The sequence below is a fragment of the Dendrobates tinctorius genome, unplaced genomic scaffold (assembly GCF_039654945.1).
Source record: "Dendrobates tinctorius isolate UK_male_01 unplaced genomic scaffold, ASM3965494v1 ptg000134l, whole genome shotgun sequence".
In the NCBI taxonomy this organism is placed as follows: Eukaryota; Metazoa; Chordata; class Amphibia; order Anura; family Dendrobatidae; genus Dendrobates; species Dendrobates tinctorius.
Window position 1 is genome coordinate 1,954,275 of NW_027361802.1, and position 21,013 is coordinate 1,975,287.

Here is a 21,013-nt window from a genome sequence, read left to right on the forward strand (position 1 = left end):
ATAGGTTATAATGGGTATGTATGGTATACGTGAAGAAAATGGATTCCAGAACTGAAAACAAGGATGTGTGAAGGAGACCGAAGAAAATATCAGGAAAATCCTACTAAAACAGCTAAACTTTATATGAGGTCAATTAGAATCACTGTATACTATGGCAGCGGTGTACTGACTACTATTTAACATGAGTTTAAATATTATTGTCTAATTCTGAACACAACCACATCCCCAATTATAAGAGCGTGTTCACACTTACAGTATGTAGCCACATTATTTTAGTTTTCACTTATATTTTCTTTCTCAAAATTATTTTAGCTTGTTTCTCAGTTAATTTGTACAGATTATAGGTAGAAAAAGTTCTGAAATGATTCTTCTTGGTATGATTTTTTTACATGGCAAAAACCTGGCATTTTAACATGTGTGTGTAGACTTTTTATATCGACCATAATTTTAACCCCTTAGTGACGGAGCCAATTTTTTTAATTCTGACCAATGTCACTTTATGTGGTGATAACTCTGGAACGCTTCAACAAATCCCATTGATTTTGAGATTGTTTTATCGTGGAACATTATAATTTATGATAATGGTAAATTTATGTCGATAAGTTTTGTGTTTATTTATAAAAAGTTTCAGAAATTTGACAAAAATGTAAAAAAATAGCAATTTTCAAAAGTTGAATGATTATCCCTTTAATCCAGATAGTCGTATCACACAAAAACATTAATAAATAACCTTTCCCACATGTCTGCTTTACATCAGCACCATTTTTAAAACACTAATTTATTTTATTAGCCCTTTAGGAGGTTTAATAATGTAGCAGCAATTTTTCATTTTTTCAAGGAAATTTACAAAATTTATTTTTTTGAGGGACCCATCCAGGTCCAGGTTTGAAGTGACTTTGGGGGTCCTATATATTGGAGGACCCCAAATGTGATACCATTTTAAAAACAGCACCCCTTGACATATTGAAAACTGCTGTCAAATAGTTTATTAACCCTTCAGGTGATTTTCAGGAATTAATGCAAAATGCTATAGCAGGAATGAAAAAGTGTTTGTTTACCACCTAAATGTTGCTGACTTCTGAACTGACTGCTAGAACCGTGAGACTCTAAGGCCGCTATTTGGCCATGAACTGCTATGGTAAACATCAGGACCACATAATCATGATCTTGGTGTGTCAATTAGATTAAAGCAGGAGCCCCCACAATCTATTAACAATTTATTAGATGTAGTCACTTTTGACAGCAACAACTAAGGGGTTAAACAGATCTGGATGGTGCCAATGTGGCGCCCCTGGGGGTTCAGTCGCCACAGAGATACTGCACCTCCTCCTGAGGTGTGGTGCCCCACCATTCAGGTAAGGTGGAGACACCTGACCACACTCCAACACCTGCATCCCACACAACATAGTAGTGTAGCAAAGCACCCTTTGGTGGCTCCCTGCTTGGAACACGAAGCGTGCTGGGAGGTGGGTGAAGTTTAGTTTTACACTCAAAAGAGCGGGAAGAGTTTAGGTTTGGGTCAGTCAGTCAGTGAGTGAGCAGTCTGACAGGGAAGTGAAGGAGAGAAGATTCCCGGAGAGGGATGGATGAAGAAGGTGCTGCAGCCAACCTCAGTGATCTGGGTCCGCTGGCACAGGGAAAAGACATTAGAACGAAAGCCTGATTCTCCATATGAAAAAAAGGATTGTAAGGAGAAAAGGAGGACTAAGGATTAGGGTTAGAGGAGAACCCTTCCCAAGTTCACAGCGCAAGGCCGAGGTCCGGTCCCCGAGGTTGTATGGATACTAATGGTCCTGCAGAAGACACCGGAGGAATAGAAATAGTCACCACTTTATTCCCACACAAGACTTGGGGGCACAACAGCAACGATAGTGAGCCGGGACGTAGCAACAAGGAGTCCCCGAAGCAGGCTACAGCTGTCTGCCGTACAAGTAGAATTCATAAGAACATCGGACAGGAGGAACCCCAGTGTAACTCGGTGCTGGAGTACTTCATTTTTAAGGAGCTATAAAAGGAGATGTTCAGAAAAGGCACATATGTTGGCGGAGTGTTGGAGGGGACTGCTTCATCTTGCCTGGAGGTTGACTGATCACCTGACCCGGAGGACACGGCACGGATGCGGGCACCTGTACCACAACAGACTGTGAGTAAAGCTTTGGAACTACATGCCCTGGTGTCCTCCCCTTATTCCTGTGTCAACCTACTCAGCACTACTGCATCCCCTATGCCTGACACTACACCATCTACGTGTCACTTCACTTACACTGCCCTGGGACTACAGCCCTGCCTGTGGAGGGCTATAACATCACTGCTGCACCCCACCATCTGTCCCAGAGGATCTGTCTGCAGCGTTGGCTTAACATCTTCATTGCCAACACCACAGGTGGTGTCACGAATCACTTATAAACTTTCATCACCATAAGCACACTGAAACAAACCCTTTTACAATGGAGCCCAGGGCCACGGACTGGGTCACCGCTGCCGTGACAACTCCCGTTGAGAGGATCAACCGGTACCGAGTACCCCACTGCCCTGGTGAGTGAGGGCGCTCCAACTTGGCGTCATGAACAGGATGACGAGGCCCGGTGCCACCGGGTTCTGTGTGCCTACGATTTATTGGACTTAACAGCTTGTAAAAATATGCAGAATAACCAATTTGATAGACTGTAAAATGAACTCTAAAAATGGCCGCTGGTGCGGTAAAGAAGGGCGTGACAACATGGGAAGAAAAGACCGCGAACTGTCCTGGGCCTCCCCTGTCTGAACTTCTATGCGACAGCAACATGGCCCACCCGCCGAGGGGTTCGTATACTGGCCTGGTATGGAGGAGTAGGAAGAAGACGCCTCCCCCAGAAGGAGGAGCGAGAGCCGGTGGCGGGAAAAGATTCCAGACAGGAAGAGAAAGGGGAGAACGCCATGATGGAAGGAGAGAGGAGGCCTGAAGAGCGAAGGGAGGTTAAGCTGAACCTCCCTGGCGCAATGGCTGAAGGCTCCGATCTGGCTTCCCATCTGGACCGTCAACAGGAGGATGAGATTGCCCGGCTGACTCACGAACTGCGGCTGAAGCAGGAGGCACTCTGGATGAAGAAATGGCAGCACGCCCTGGAGGGGCCACCATCAGCGGTACCCCAGTCACCGGTACCCGCCACGGCTGCACCGGATCTCCCCCAGGCAATCCCTGTGGAGCCACCGGCCGCTGCCATACTACCAGTAGCATCTAACCGCCGCCCGGCTGTCACCGCGACTGGGAGACGCCAGTCCGGAGGAGTTGTCTGAGGGCCTGGGAGCTGAAGTGGAGGATGAAGTAGAGCTCCTGCCTGGACATGACACGGCTGTGCAGGTCCCACCGGAGACCCCCGCGGACCCGGAGCCGCCATCTGCTCCACCACAGATGACATCCAGACAGACTATCCCTGTGGATACCCCTGCAACTGCCCACCGTCTCAAGCCTGCACCGAAGCTGGAACACCGCCATGAGGCCCCAGGTACGTCTGCTGTCCCTGCACCTGGGAAGGCCCTGGGGTGTACGCCCGTGGCAGCGTCCAGACAGGTCATGCTGGACCTTGTCTGGGACCGGGACTCTGAGCCCTGGGGGGAACGCCTGAACCCCTAGCGGTAGTGCCCCTGTCCACCGTGGGTAGTAGCAGGCCCCGGGAAGAGGAAGATGAGACACGGGCTCGTTGCCAAGAGACCATCCGCCAGCTGGCAGCTGAGCAGAGAGAAAGGGAACAGAGGAGGATGGCTGTGCTAGGCCCAGATCTGGACCGGAAGGAAAATTCACCGTCAAAAGTGTACCAGCGCACAAGCGTACCCAGCGCTAAATATATGGTACGCTGATCGCAGCCTGCAGCATGCAGTGATTTCACGGACCCTGTGTCCGTGAGCAAAATACGCTGACATTTCCTTTTTAACATGGACACACGGCCCGCAACACGTGCTGCACATGGAGAACTGTTCACACTGTCCTCCGTGCTCACGGACAGTCACCGGGAAGAAGCGGCTACTGTAAGCGCTGTTCCCAGCGGCTGGTGCTGATCCTGGTGGTCATTCTCTCCTGCTCTGCAGGTAGGAGAGAAGGATGAATGAAAACCCGACATGGAGTCCCCCTCTGTTTATGAACCAACCGTTTTTTCCCAGTACTGGAATTATCTGGATGTGTGAAACTGGCCTTATAGTGGTAGACCTTTCTGCTGCTCACAAGGCTGCCTTTGCTGGCACTACACTGCCAGAGATATCCTTGCCTGTCCCATCATATTCTTATACTGTGCAGCTTCTGCTGCTGCCATTGCTAATGCACAGCCACACATGTACTGGCTGCCCATTGTGTTTTATCGTGCTACACAGTGCTGATGTTGGTAAAACGTTCTTTCTTGAGGGTTCATAAACATGAAACAGCTCCCAAAATATGGCTAATGTTTTTAAAGGCTTGTTGACAGGCTATTGTTTTTCACTTTGAAAAGAGCTAACCTGTTGTTGCTCTCTTAAAAATCTCTTGTAATTGCTTTATCGTTTTGAGAATAGCAAACTTGTTGCGAATCCCAAAAAGAGGATAATTTCTTTCACTATTAATTAAGAAGCCTTTATGTCTTCATGTTAAAATTGACAAACCTGTATTTACTGCCCAAATAAAAGGATCATTTTCAGATGGCTTTTGCAAAGAACAAGACTCTTGATAATTCCCAAACAGGTATAATGTTTGCAGCAGTCCATGTGAAAAAGGAATAGCTTCGATTGTGCATCGCTTGTGTTTAAACACCAGCAAGGTATCTGCTCTCAAAAGAGATACTTTTTGGACTGTTTTTACAATGTAAGTAGCTTAAAATTATGACAATGCAGTCTTGATAAATAGGCTGTTGGTTCCCCTAGCCAGATATATTAAGGTCTCTTGGATATTAAGGCAGTGTCACGCACAGTGAAGGAAAGACTAAGTGCAACTTAAAGGGATAAGGAAAGGGGAACCAAACACTAGGGAAGGGGGAACTGGTGACCCCTAGACTGATCCCTGTCTATTCCTACTTGGCTTCTGCACCTATCGCTGAGCGGGATACCTAGTCACTGTGTATACCTGGAGATAAGCCCTGCAACGGGAAGGACAGGATAAACGTGAGTCAATCCCACTAACACTAAAGACAGTAAAAATAAATGAAACCGGGGGACAATTAGCTTGAGTAGACTCAGAGAGAAATTCCCGAAGCCCTCCAAACTCTAAGAGTTTGCAGACTGCTACAGCTCCAAGTCTCACCAGAGAAGTGTAAATAGGAAATAACACTTGCACCTCCCAACAGGAAGTAGGGAGTTATAAGCAAACAGGTCCAGGTGTGGTCTTTAGCATCGGGGAAGTGGCCACTAGTCTGCAAAGCAAAATACCGAGACCTTCTGCAGAAAGATGCAGTGCAACAGTCTGCAGCTTCTGACGCATTCGTGACAGGTAGTTCTTGAATTAAAGAGCTCAAAAGAGGTTTAATACAGTCCTATGCAACCTAAGAGTGTTATGCAAATATTGTCAATGCAGTTAGAGGATTTTCAGTATTGTAATTCAAATTTATTTTTCTGGGAAAATTTGACAGCTGGCTAGTTCAAATTTCAAAGGATCTGGTCATCATTTATATATACTGCTCAAAGAAATAAAGGGAACACAAACAGCCTGTTGCAAAAGGAATAGTGTTCCCTTTATTTTTTTGAGCAGTATATTATTGCTATGCATTGAGGGGTGGGATTCAGCCAGTCTTACCAATTCGGGGGAACCGGTTGTTAAAATTACCTCCAGTTTCCTGAACTGGCAAGAAGCAGTGCCCCGATCAGGTTGATTTCCAGTTTCAACTGAATGCGCTTGTCAGTTTCAACATTCAATTGAACTGGATTGCGGTGCACAAGGCCCCTGGCTTCCTGTACTGCAATAGTTAAAATAGCTGCCTGCTTGTTTGAGGCCATAAGCTGGTGCTAATGCTCATGCTGCATATGGGGCAAGAAGAGGATGCCGAGGGTGAACAGAGAGGTAAGAAGAATCCTTGTATGTGTTACAAAGGAGTGACAACATGGGGACATAGGGGCCCAGGATGAGGAACATGGGCCCAGGATGGGACACATATGGGTCAAGGATGGGAGACATATGGGCCCAGGATAGGAAGCATAGGTGATATTTGTCCCTTGTAGCTAGTATTTGGTCACTATTGTGGTAATACTGTATGTGGCCTGGTCATCGTGTGGCAGTGTTTTTTCATTACATGTGGCATTATTCGGTCACTATGTGGTGGTAATATATGGTCTTGTCATGGTGTGGTGGTATTTGTCCCTTGTATGTGGTATTGGTCGTTATGTGGTCTGGTCATTGTGTGGCCCTTGCATGTAGTATTTGATCACTATGTAATGGTAATATGTTGTCTGGCCATGATGTGGCAGTATTTGTACCTTGTATGTGGTATTATTCAGTCACTATTTGGTGGTAATATGTGGCCTGTTCATGGTGTAACGTTATTTATCACTTGTATGTAGTATTATTAGGTCACTATTTGGTAATAAGTGGTCTAGTCATGGTGTGGTGGTATTTATCCCTTGCACATGTTATTACACTGTCAGTATTTAGTAGTAATATGTGGCATGGTCATGGTGTGGTGGTATTTTTCCATTGTATTTGGTATTATTTGGTCACTATTTGGTGTTGATATGTGATCTGGTCATGGTTTGGCAGTGTTTGTCCCTTTTATATGGTATTATCCGTTCACTATGTGGTGGTAATATGTGATGGTATTTAACACATATTTGGCCTGTGGCCGCTGAGGCCAGAGAATAGGGGCAGGAAACAATTGAGGTGACAGATGGACAGGAGGTCATTCTTTCCAATTTGAACAGAGTTCCTTTAGTACAAATTTTCAAAGCTTGTATAAAAACCCTTGAATACAATACACCATGCTAAGCTGTGACTGACAGTGTGACTGGAACAATGTGTTCTTGACAGGAGGCGAAAGTACAGATGGGGTAAGAAGGGCAAAGCGCTTTTACTTTTAGATACTGTTAATTGTATTTTATGGTGTAGCTAGCAAAATAGGTGTGGCATTTAAATGGTTTGGCTTTCAAATGGGCATGGTTTCCTAACAAATAGGGAACCTGTTAAAAATTAGAATCCCACCCTTGCATGCATTGTACTATATTAGGGTTTTATGAAGATAAATTTACTGATTTCTGCACATGAGATAGGAGAAAAAGCTCAGAGAGCAGAGGAAGCATTAAAATAAAACAGAGCCTCAGACACTTACAGAATGAATAATCCATTTATACTAACCTCGATGTTCACATGCTCCTAAAAGATTTATGATATTGGGGTGACTTCCCAGTTTACAAAGGACTTCAAGTTCTCCTGCAAAATCTCGGTGATCATCCTTTGATGCATATTCTAAGAGCAAGCAAAATATCAATATTTAGAGTTGATAGCAAAAGATGTAATGCTGTTTGCTCTACTGACATCTTCTAGTAGAAGGTAACTAGGTCTGATTAACATATTTAGGTTAACTATAACAATTAATTTATTGATAGTATTAAAGCTTGCAAATGTGTTTTTTTCAGCCTATAATCTGAAAATGAAGAGCAGGCTAGAGGCCGTTGTTAAAGTGTAACTATAATTTCAGGAGTACTTGCAGTAGAATATCAGCGTCTCCCTCCTTTTACTCCACCTCTACTCCTCATAAAATCAAATGAAGTGCGATTATCATCACATTGGGAGATAACAGTGAGCTCCAGTAATCCAGCCAGTTTCAATGCAGCTTCCAAGCAGGAGCACACCGCAAGCAGGAGGATGGGAGGCAGGGGAGCAGTGTGCTCCTGCAGAAGATAAGAACAACCATTTAACAATTGTCCAAATCTAGGAATAAAAAAATGACTGCAATACACTTGCATTTGCATGTGACTTGAGACCCAGGACTGTGGATCATAACTTCATGTCAGTGTCGATCTGTTTTACAGATCCATCAATCATTTAATGAGTGTTAAAACTGTCAAGTCACATTATTGTTATTAGCAATTTTCAACTGCATTTCTGTGTTACGGTGAATATTATTAGAACTTATTCCATGACATACGATACGATACAATACACTTTATTGATCCCGAGGGAAATTATGGTATCACAGCAGCGTTACAACAGCATTACAAACAAAACATTAAGAACAGCATTACTACATTACAAACAGCATTACATAGAGTAATTACCAGACACAGATCTTGCACATGGCTAACCACAATATGTAACAAGCAAAGGCACACAAATCTCTGAATTGAACTGAACTGAATTGAACAAAGTGTCAATAATGGGGGAATTGCTATACCTACTGCTCCAGTCACTTAATCACCATACAGTCATGGCTGAAAGTGTTGGCACCCTTAAAATTGTTCCAGAAAATGAAGTATTTCTCCCACAAAGTTATTACACATAAATTGTTATACACGTGTTTATTTCCTTTGTGTGTATTGGAACAACATAAAATAACTGAGAAAAAATGGTAAATTAGACATAATTTTACACAAAACCCCTAAATGGGCAGAACAAAATTGTTACCACCCTCAACTTATTTTTTGGTTGCACACCCTTTGAAATAAATAACTGCAATCAATCGCTTCCTATAGCCATCAACAAGCTTCTTACACCTCTCAGCTGGAATTTTTGACCACTCTTCTTTTGCAAACTGTTCCAGCTCTCTCAGATTTAAAGGGTGCCTTCTCCCAACAGCAATTTTAAAATTTTAATATCTCTCCACAGGTGTTCAATGAGATTCAAACCTGGACTCATTTCCGGGCATTTCAGAACTCTTCAGCACTTTGTTTCCATCCATTTCTGGGTGCTTCTTGAAGTATGTTTGGGGTCATTGTCCTGCTGGAAGATTCATAACCTAGGACACAAACCCAGCTGTCTGACACTGGGCACTACATTGCGATCCAAAATCCGTTGGTAATATTCAGATTTCATGATGACTTGCACACAGTCAAGGCACCTAGTTCCAGAGGCAGCACAACAACCCCAAAACATCTTTGATCCTCCACTATATTTCACTGTAGTCACTATAGGTACTCTTTACTTTGTAGACCTCATTCAATTTTTGACAAATAGAAGAATGATGTGCTTTACCAAAAAGCTCTATCTTGGTCTTATGTGTCCAAAAGATCCTTTCTCAGATGGATTTCGACTTATTCGTGTACATTTTGGCAACCTGCAGTGTAGCTTTTTTATGTCTTTGTGGCAGCAGTGGAGTCCTCCTGGGTCTTCTGCCATAGCCATTCATTTAATTCAAATGTCGATGGATATTTCGCGCAGAGTGCCTCTGTTTCTATCTTTGGATAGTTCGCACTGACACTGATGCCCCTGAGCCTGCAGGACAGATTGAATTTCTTCAGAACTTGATAGGGGCTGCTTATACACCATCTGGACTATCCTGCTTTGCAACCTTTCATCACTTTTTCTCAGTCATCCACATCCATGGAGATTAGTTACAGTGCAATGGGGAGTAAAATTCTTTATCATGTTGCACACCATGGTCAAAGGAAAATCAAGATATCTGGAGATGGACTTGTAACCTTAAGATTGTTGATATTGTTAAATGATTTTGGTTCTGCAGTCCTCAGACAGATTTCTTCTCTTTCTGTGCTCCATGCTTAGTGTGGCACACACAGACACACAATGCGAAGTTTGAGTTCAGTTGTGATTTTCATATTGAAAAAAGAAGGATGTTCCAGCTCCTTCAATATACAAAAATTTATTTGAAAATTAAAAGGATTCCATAATCAGCATACACATGGCAACGTGTTTTGAACACACAACCTGTATTCTTTATCAGAGCTCTCATAAATTTTTGTATATTGAGGAAGCTGGAACCTTCTTCTGTTTTATATATTCTATCGCAAGTGGCCCCTTGAGTTCCGTGCTTCAGGATGCCAGGAGCCTGGGTGAGCTGGTTATTTTCCTTTTATACACTATGTGATTTTCATATTGCCCACACTTGTTACTTGCCACAGGTGAACGAGCATCACATGCTTGAAACAAAGTTTAGCCACAATTTTCGAAAGCTGGCAACAATTTTGTCTGGCCCATTTTTGGGGTTTTATGTGAAATTATGTCCAATTTCCCTTTTTTTCTCTGTTTTTTTTGTGTTGCTCCAATACACACAAAGGAAATAAACATGTGTACAACAAAACATGTGTAACTGCAATAATTTTCTGGGAGAAATTGCTTCATTATTTAATGATTTTATACTTTCTCTGTGTGTATGTTGATTTTAATGTCTAGCTTTTTTCATCGCAATGAGTATTTTTGTTAACTTTACTGCATGTATTGCAGTAATTTTTGTCTAGACCCGGACAATTTTATACGTACTGCTGACTTTGTCTGCCACTAGCCTATTAGTTTGATCTTTTAGCTATTCACAATAATTTATTCTTTGAAAGGACCAATAAAAAATATTCTCTGTTGGCAAATAATCTCCTTTATTTTTCTGACTACATACATTTGTCCAGCTTTAAAAAATATACAGAAGAAAGGGAATGTAAAACATAATAAAAGAATGCTTCCTTCCCCAAAGTTACCCTAGTGGCTTTTGCGTCGGGATGGGGAAGGTTTTTTTGGTCACTTGCCACCTATGATTGGATGTAGCCCTCAGCTTCCTGGGATGGCACGCCATCCAAGGCACATGCGATGACGTCCTATTCTAGTCATATGACAGTGGCAGTCGGTCACATGCCTCAGCGGTAAGGTGATCAAAAATGAGATGTCATCACTTCCTGCCCAGTGGGTGAGAATGCATTCTATAGTTATGTTTTATTGTACATTTTTTAAATGCTGGACAACCTCACAATACTGATACACAAGTTGTTGCTTTTCAGCTATAATATTGTGTATTTTTACTTATCAAATTTCAGTCAGGTATACCTTTCATTCTTTTAATAGCCGCATCCATACGTAGTCCATCCTTTTTAATACGAGCTTTAAGGACTTGCCCAAAATTCCCTTCACCAATAACGTCCTGAAATTTGATATCATTCCATTCCAAAACTGGGTACTCCACGGGCTCTGGGCTGTTTTTAGCCTTTCTTAAATGGTTCAGCGTTCCAGCATTAAACTGCACAACTGGTTCTTCTCTCTGAAAAAATAAAGTAATGCTGATGAGACTGGTGACATTTTGTTCTTTTTACACTACCAATGTCCTGCACTAATAATTACACTAGAAGAGAGCACTAAAATCGATAAAAACTGATATGTGAAATAATAATAGTTCAGAGTACATACCGGTAAGTGGCTTAGAATGAGTGAACAGAGTATTAAGAATTTAAAGGAAACCTGACAGGTGATATATGCCGCCGAAACCGTGAGCAGCATGTATCAGTCACTGGCTGTACGATTACAGCCATATATGTTTGTTTCTGAAACACTGCGGCGTTTCAGAGAAAAACATATTTTTAATCACGAATAGGGACCAGCCGTGCTATTGACTAGTCACACAGGTGGGTCCCCGGCGGCTTTTCCCTTCCGCTGACACTGACTAACAAGACTATGCATGTGTAGGCGGGGACTTGTCAGTCATTGTCAGCGGGTTGGGAGAAGCCACCGGAGACTCGCCTGTATGACCGGATTTGCAGGTGTCAGGCTATTGGCCTTTTGCTTGATTATATAGAATGTGCTGATTCATCTCTTTTACAATAATTTCTGATTTTATTTAAAGGGAACTGGTTACCAGATTTTGGCTACCTAATCTTAATGTAGAGACGGAGACACAGATGCCAGCGATGTATCACTTAATTGGTGGCATGGTGCAGTTTTGATAAAATCACCATTTTTTCATCAGGAGATTATCACTAGAGAACAAGTAAACCTGTTGCCATGTAGTCCTACATATTCATAAGCTTTCTATAACCCACCCCCACCACTGATTGGTTTCGCCAGAAGAGGCTCATAGTTTTGGAATGTCCCACCCAGAGGCAAGTCCTGAATTCAATTGAAAATTTGTGTGTGACCTGAGGTGGACGCTATGCACAGCAGAAGACCTCACAATCTGGAGATTTGGCTCATTACCGCAAGTAAGAGTGGGAAAAGATTGTCAGTTTAAATGTGTCATGCTAGTAGATGTCTACCTAAAAAGACTGAATGCTCTTTTAAATTCAAAGTTACAGTATGTCAATAAAGTATAAGTTTAAGGGTGTGTATATTTATGCAACCACATTATTTGAGTTCTTTAGTTTTCATTTTCCTGAAACGATTTCAGATTGTTTTTCAATTATTATATATTGTACACATTATAGGTCACAATATAGGTGGAAAAAGTTCTGAAATGTTTCTTCTTCTTGATATGTTTTTTCCCACAAAAACTTGTAATTTTTAACAGAGTTGTGTAGACTTTTTTTTTCCAATTGTACAATTGCCCCTACATCATATTGTTCTCAAATGGAGTAGCAAAATCCTGGTGACAGATTACCTTTGTCAATTCTTGATAAATGAACTTTTATTAGCTAAAATATTGTTTCGGTTCAGTGCATCGGGCTGTTCTTCACAGAGGAAAACTCTAGGAAAGTGAAATTCAACCGTACGTGGACGTGAGAATCGAGTAGCTTTGTAAGGGTATGTTCCCACGGTCAGTAAACGAAGCAGATTGGACGCACGCAGCAGACATACGTTACAGCATGGTGGAGGGGATTTTATGAAATCCCATCTCCACTGTGTGTGCAGGGACGCCTCCGGCTTCTGTGAGTATTCGCACATGCGGCACATCTTTCCAGACCGCAGCATATCTATTTATCTTGCGGAGACGCTCAGTCTCCGCAAGATAAATATCACCGTCCTTTGTATAGAATGCGGTGATTTCGCATAGTTCAATGAACACATGCGGAATCACCGCACATACAAAAGCCGGCAGCGCTTTGGACAGAGCTGAATCCAAAGCGCTGCAAATACTGACCGTGGAAACATACCCTTAGGCTATGTGCTCACGTTGCAGAAATGCTGCGGAAATGTCCGCAGCATTTCCGCATTCCCTGACATGGGTAAAACGCATGCGGAATTCGCATGCGTTTTCCCGCAAAATACAAGCGTTTTTAGCTTGCAGAATGCTAGCGCTTTTCCAAGCGAATTGAAGCATCGCTTGGAAAAGTGATTGACAGGTTGGTCACACTTGTCAAGCAGAGTGCTTGACAAGTGTAACCAACTTTTTACTGTTGATGCTGTCTATGCAGCATCAATAGTAAAAGATAAAATGTTAAAAATAATTAAAAAAAATAAAAAATTGGGATATTCTTACCCTCTGTCGGCCCCCGGAGCCCTCGCGGTCATCATCGGCGCTGGTGGGAACTTCCGTTCCCAGGGATGCATTGCGCGAATGACCTCTGATGACGTAGCGGTCTTGCGAGACCGCTACGTCATCAGAGGTCAGTATCGCAAGGCAACTTCCTGGGAACGGAAGTTCTCGTCAGCACCAATGACGACTGCAAGGGCTCCAGGGGCCGACAGAGGGTAAGTATATCCCTATTTTTTATTTTAATTCTATTTTTTACAGGAATATGGTACCCAGGGCCTGGAGGACAGTCCTCTCCTCCAGACCCTGGGCACCATCCGCACATGAAGCGCTCACTTTACGCATGGTGGGCATAGCCACATGCGTAAAGTGAGCGCTTCAGTGCAATGCTATGGCAGCAGAATCGCCACGATTCCGCAGAAATAACGGACATGCTGCAGATTTTACCGCTATGCTATTCCGCAGCAGTAAAATCCGCAGCATTGACACAGCAACTGCTTAAAAAGCACAATGTGGGCACACAGCCTTAGGGTCCCAAACTGTACCAAACATTTATTACAATACATGTACCGTAGTATTACTATATTCACAATATAAACATCACAAAAACCCACCACTCCGTTCTGGAAGGCTTGAGCCATTCTATGTTGGAAATTGGCACGTTTTAGTTGCAGCATAATAAGAAATGCCAGTAAAATGGTTAGACAGGTCATGCCAGCCGAGCCTAAGATGGCAATGAGGAGCATATTACTGTCTTTTGATTCATAAGACCCTGAAAGATAGAAGAAAACTGTGTATAAGGCCTTCTTTATAGAGATCAGTGACAATTTAGCTTTTGATGTAATTTTTTGACGGATACTGAATTAAAAACTGAAGAGAAGTATACATCTACAGTGGGGAAAAAAAGTATTTAGTCAGTCAGCAATAGTGCAAGTTCCACCACTTAAAAAGATGAGAGGCGTCTGTAATTTACATCATAGGTAGACCTCAACTATGGGAGACAAACTGAGAAAAAAAAATCCAGAAAATCACATTGTCTGTTTTTTTTTCATTTTATTTGCATATTATGGTGGAAAATAAGTATTTGGTCAGAAACAAGCAATCAAGATTTCTGGCTCTCACAGACCTGTAACTTCTTCTTTAAGAGTCTCCTCTTTCCTCCACTCATTACCTGTAGTAATGGCACCTGTTTAAACTTATCAGTATAAAAAGACACCTGTGCACACCCTCAAACAGTCTGCCTCCAAACTCCACTATGGTGAAGACCAAAGAGCTGTCAAAGGACACCAGAAACAAAATTGTAGCCCTGCACCAGGCTGGGAAGACTGAATCTGCAATAGCCAACCAGCTTGGAGTGAAGAAATCAACTGTGGGAGCAATAATTAGAAAATGGAAGACATACAAGACCACTGATAATCTCCCTCGATCTGGTGTTCCACGCAAAATCCCACCCCGTGGGGTCAGAATGATCACAAGAACGCTGAGCAAAAATCCCAGAACCACGTGGGGGGACCTAGTGAATGAACTGCAGAGAGCTGGGACCAATGTAACAAGGCCTACCATAAGTAACACACTACGCCACCATGGACTCAGATCCTGCAGTGCCAGACGTGTCCCACTGCTTAAGCCTGTACATGTCCGGGCCCGTCTGAAGTTTGCTAGAGAGCATTTGGATGATCCAGAGGAGTTTTGGGAGAATGTCCTATGGTCTGATGAAACCAAACTGGAACTGTTTGGTAGAAACACAACTTGTCGTGTTTGGAGGAAAAAGAATACTGAGTTGCATCCATCAAACACCATACCTACTGTAAAGCATGGTGGTGGAAACATCATGCTTTGGGGCTGTTTCTCTGCAAAGGGGCCAGGACGACTGATCCGGGTACATGAAAGAATGAATGGGGCCATGTATCGTGAGATTTTGAGTGCAAACCTCCTTCCATCAGCAAGGGCATTGAAGATGAAACGTGGCTGGGTCTTTCAACATGACAATGATCCAAAGCACACCGCCAGGGCAACGAAGGAGTGGCTTCGTAAGAAGCATTTCAAGGTCCTGGAGTGGCCTAGCCAGTCTCCAGATCTCAACCCTATAGAAAACCTTTGGAGGGAGTTGAAAGTCCGTGTTGCCAAGCAAAAAGCCAAAAACATCACTGCTCTAGAGGAGATCTGCATGGAGGAATGGGCCAACATACCAACAACAGTGTGTGGCAACCTTCTGAAGACTTACAGAAAACGTTTGACCTCTGTCATTGCCAGCAAAGGATATATCACAAAGTATTGAGATGAAATTTTGTTTCTGACCAAATACTTATTTTCCACCATAATATGCAAATAAAATGAAAAAAAAAACAGACAATGTGATTTTCTGGATTTTTTTTTCTCAGTTTGTCTCCCATAGTTGAGGTCTACCTATGATGTAAATTACAGACGCCTCTCATCTTTTTAAGTGGTGGAACTTGCACTATTGCTGACTGACTAAATACTTTTTTTCCCCACTGTATATGCTCTAATACCGGCAGCTAACTACATTGCTCCCGCCAAGGTGGATCTCTGTATTAAAGGTTGTGAGAGGTTTTACTCTTTTTTTACCACCTTCCACACCAGTTAATTAAAAATAATCCTAAGGATACCTAAGGTCCTGCAATGCCTGCACATGAGGACAGAGACATAGTGAATCAGAAAAACTATATTACATTTATAATTGGAGGTATTTGCTATTATTATTATACTACACCTATGGAGAATACCCCTTTAATTTGTGTTTTTTTAAATATGACACTATAGATAAAAAGTAAAGTAAAAAAAATAAATTAAAAATTGCAATTATTTCCTATTCTCTCCTTTAAGAATAAAAAAGCTAAGCATTTGGTATCACTGCTTCCAAAAAAAACTGATCTGTCGCGTGAACTTTTGGTACTCTTGTGATATACTAGACTGCCATTTTCACAATATCCTGCAATTGCTATTTTGCAATTGCAAAATATAGCATATGCGATCGGACAATCGCAGATTCAAATTCCCAGAAGGGACTAAAAAAATAAAACAAAAAGTTAAGAAAAAATGTTTACTAAAGTTTTTTTTTTTAAATCTACAAAAGCAAAACATTTTGGTATTGCCGCATCCATAAAAGTCTGTTCTGTTGAAATATAAAATGAATTGACCCATACATTAAATGCAATGATGGGAAAAAATAATCTCAATAAGAGAATTGTCCTTGTTAATCAGCACACCAGCCTAAAATAATGCAATAAAAAAACAAGTAAAACATTGTCACATCCTCACATCTGCAGTGGCTGCCGTGGTCACGTGACACAACAATGTCACATGACCTGTCAGTAATAGCAATGCCTATATCACTGGAATGGCGCCTCTGTGGGAAGATGACTACAGATTATTTTTTATGGCTGCAGGAAGTGGTCCAGTATTGGCCAACCCCTTTAATATGGTAACTTACCTTTAGCTTCCTTGCGGGTTTTTAATTCTCGTACAGGATTGTGAAGGCTTTGTCCAATATTATTCTCTGTGCATAGCTCAATCAGGTATGGGGAGTCGGCTTCAAGACCCTTCAGCTGATATTGAGTGATGGTAATATTTCTAATTTTTATGTCATGATTGTACTCTGTGTCTCCAAATATCTTATATCGGATGATAACAGTTGAAATTGAGTGTCCCTCCTCAACTGTCCAGGTGACAATCGCTGATGAATCCGTGATGTTAAGCACATTGATATGTGTGGGCGGCGGTGAAACGTCTGTAAATATAATAGAATGAAAAGACAATACAAACTGTAACACTTAGGCAAAATTCATCTTTCCCTTTGCGCCTGTTCTCTGTCTAGTTGAGTATATTTTACACTGTTATTTGTTTGTACCCAATTAATCATTATTCTATTTGTGCCTTTTTTTAAATCTATGGTCGCGATTCATCATTTGTGTGGTCCTATCCTTTTTTGTCCTGTGGTATTAGTTGCGGTATTTGGTGCCAAATTTATCAAAATGGCACACTTGATTCATGAATTAGACGCAAAGTCAAAAAAGGGCTTTTTCCAGTTTTGAGCTACTTTTGCGACTGTCACTTTTGGGGCCAAAAATAGCAAAAAATACACCAAAATACCGGCATACTCAAAAATACACCACAGTTGATATTGGAGTGAAACTGCAAGAAACTTTGTGAATTTTAAAAAGTTGCAATTGATGAATCAAACGGCAGGAATCGCTAAACTCCCCCCACAAAGCGGAAATTTAAAAAAACAAAAACAAAAAAAAACAGAAGGGCACACATAAAATAGACTTTAAAAAAAAGGCATAAATAGAATAGTGAATTGGGGCAAACAAACAAAAAAAGGCACAAAACTAAAGAAATAACATGCGCAAATGAAATCATGCCTATACACTGGGGAAAATAAGTATTTTATACACTGCCGATTTTGCAAGTTTTCCCACCTACAAGGAATGGAGAGGTCTGTACTTTTTATCATAGGTACGCTTCAACTGTGAGAGACAGAATCTAAACATACAAAAAAAAAGCAAAGGAAAAAAACAGAAAAATCGCATTGTATGATTTTTAAATAATTAAATTGCATTTTATTGCATGGAATAAGTATTTGATACGATAGAAAAACAGAACTTAATATTTGGTACAGAAACCTTTATTTGCAATTACAGAGGTCAGATATTTCCTGTAGATCTTGACCAAGTTTGCACACACTGCAGCAGGGATTTTGGCCCACTCCTCCATATACATTTCCCCTTCCTGATTTTCTCAATGTTGCCCATCAGCAGCCATGAAACCTGAACGATCTGGAGATCTACAGTTGTGTAGAAAAGTGTTTGCTCCCCTCCTGATTTCCTATTCTTTTGCATGTTTGTCACACCTAAATTTTGTGTTTACTTGTGCTATCTTTGTACTATATTTAAATTTGTTAAGTCTGACAAACATGCAAAAGAATAGGAAATCAGGAGGGGAGCAAACACTTTTTCACACAATTGTAGTTCTCCAGATCTTTCAGGCTTCGAAGCTGTCGCTGGGCAGCATTAAGTTTCAACTCCGTCCAAAGATTTTCTATTGGGTTCAGGTCTGGAGACTGGCTAAGCCACTCCAGGACCTTGAATTGATTCTTACGGAGCCACTCCTTAGTTTCCCTGGCTGTGTGTTTTGGGTCATTGTCATGCTGGAAGACCTAGCCATGACCCATCTTCAATGCTCTTACTGAGGGAAGGAGGTTATTGGCCAAAATCTCGCGATACATGACTACATCCATCCTCCCTTTAATACGGTGCACTCATTCTGTCCCCTTTGCAGAAAAGCACGCCCAAAGTATGATGTTTCTCGCACCATGCTTCATGATTGAGACCCTGTTCTTGGGGTTGTACTCATCCTTCTTCCAAACACAGCGAGTGTAGTTGATACCAAAAAGATCTATCTTAGTCTCATCTGACTACATGACCTTCTCCAATGCCTCCTCAGGATCATCCAGATGGTCAATGGCAAACTTCAAACGTGCCTGGACATGTGCTGGCATGAGTAGGAGGACCTTGTGTGCCCTGCAGGATTTTAATCCATGACGGTGTAGTGTGTTACTAACAGTAATATTTGAGACTGTGGTCACAGCTCTCTTTAGGTCATTAATCAGGTCAACCCGTGTAGTTCTGGATTGATTCCTGACCCTTCCCAGAATCATCCTTACCCCCTCGATCTTGCATTGAGCAACAGACCAAGGAAGATGACCGTCATTTTGTGTTTCTACCCTTTTCTAATAATTGTGCCATCATTTGTTGCCTTCTCACCAAGCTGATTGCCTATTGTCCTGTAGCCCATCCCAGCCTTGTGCAAGTCTAGAATTTTGTCCCTGGTGTCCTTAGACAGCTTTTTGGTCTTGGCCATGGTGGAGAGGTTGGAGTGTGATTGATTGAGTGTGTGGGCAGGTGTCTTTTATACAGGTAATGAGTTCAACCAGGTGCAATTTATACAGGTAATGAGTACAGAGCAGGAGGGGTTCTTAAAGAAAAACTAGCAGGTTTGTGAGAGTCACAATTCTTGCTGGTTGGTAGGTGATCAAATACTTATTTCATGCAATAAAATGCAATTTAATTATTTAAAAATCATACAATAAAATTTTCTGGTTTTTATTTTTAGATTATGTCTCTCACAGTTGAAGTGTACCTACTATAAAAATTGCAGATCTCGCTATTCTTTGTAGGTAGGAAAACTTGAAAAATCGGCAGTAAAGCAAACACTTATTTTTGCAATTGTATGTGCTCGCCTGTTTGTTTGTTTTTCGGTTTTGCTTTGTGGATGAGTAACGATTCCAGATGTTTTCAGCTGATTCTGAATGTGCAACTTTGAACATTTGGCGCATATCCACTCTAGTTTCCATCTCTCCTTGTGTTTATGAGTATACCAGTTTTTGACACAACTTTTGCGACATTTTGCAAAACATGTGACTTTTTTGTGCTAAAGATTGCAAAATCAGTTTAAGACAGAAAAAAAAGGCCATGGACGTCAAAAAGTTCATGAATTGCGTACGCTATTTTGAAGAATTTTATACAAAAATGGCATCTAATTCCATGAGACAAAAAGGAAACGTGACTTAAAACAAATCGCAATTTATGAATTGGTGTCTTAGTAACCAGAAGTCTAGTGTACTGATCAAGAGATTTGTTAAAATAATCTTGATTAAAAAAAACATGTTTAATATCAAAGCGTCAAAATATTCTGCTCCGAATGTAATGAGTTCCCCAGGCATTTTTACTTACGATCACTGTATGTCCATGCAAATATTGGTTCACTCCATTCTCCCTGTGACTTGGTGTTCACTCTTACTTTGCACTGGTATAATGTCTTTGGCTTGAGGTTATCTATTATACATCCGGTACCATTTCCTGGGGTTGTTTTGTAAATAGCTCTTTCTAAAGCATTTGTACTGCAGCATTCTGCTTCATACACATGTTCTTCCTCGGAGTATTCTTCATTTGCCAACCAAGTCAAGTTTAGAGATGTCTGACTGCTAGGTGTCAAAGTGATCACTTTAGGGGGAGGAAGACCTAGAAAAAGTCAGGCAATAGGCAATAGTTAATATTGCTATAACAATATATCCCTATTTTATTTCTACTTAGATGCAGTTGAGATTTTTTAGCATTGTAAGAGTCCGTTCATCTGACAATCATACCTTCAATATATAATTGAGCCCTTACAGCTAGGTCCTATCGAACAATTTGGGATTTGAGGAGATAAAAGTGTTTTTCTAGATAAAGCCCTGCATAAAAAAATGACAAATAATGTCTACTTACCTAGTAAAAACGCAAATTGGTAACATTGTAACATAGTTATTAAGGTTGAAGGAAGACTTTAAGTCCATCTAGTTCAACCCATATCCTATCCTAACTTGCCCTAACATGTTGATCCAGAGGAAGGCAAAAAAAAACCCATGTGGCAAACAGTAAGCTTCACATTGGGGAAAAAAATTCCTTCCCGACTCCACATACGGCAATCAGACTAGCTCCCTGGATCAACGCAATATTAAGGAAACTAGTGTATATACCCTGTAATATTGTACTTTTCAAGAAAGGCATCCAGTCCCTTCTTAAATTTTAGTAGGGAATCACTCATTACAACATCATTTGGCAGAGAGTTCCATAGTCTCACTGCTCTTACAGTAAAGAATCTGCATCTGTGATTATTCTTAAACCTTCTTTCCTCCAGACGTAGAGGGTGCCCCCTTTCCCCGTCACAGGTCTAAGAGTAAAAAGATCATT

At 41.5% G+C, this 21,013-nt stretch overlaps 1 protein-coding gene across 3 annotated transcripts in view; it reads right to left on the reverse strand.

Moving 5' to 3' along the window:
• TEK (TEK receptor tyrosine kinase) overlaps window positions 1-21,013 on the reverse strand; it is a 197,850-nt gene that overhangs the window by 18,706 nt on the left and 158,131 nt on the right. For all 3 annotated transcript variants that reach the window (XM_073543677.1, XM_073543675.1, XM_073543678.1), the window contains 5 exons: window positions 20,015-20,302; window positions 16,714-17,010; window positions 13,877-14,034; window positions 10,910-11,120; window positions 7,280-7,390 (listed from right to left, as the gene is read on the reverse strand). In XM_073543677.1, coding sequence (XP_073399778.1) covers window positions 7,280-7,390; window positions 10,910-11,120; window positions 13,877-14,034; window positions 16,714-17,010; window positions 20,015-20,302 — 1,065 coding nt within the window. The remainder of the gene's footprint in view (window positions 1-7,279; window positions 7,391-10,909; window positions 11,121-13,876; window positions 14,035-16,713; window positions 17,011-20,014; window positions 20,303-21,013) is intronic.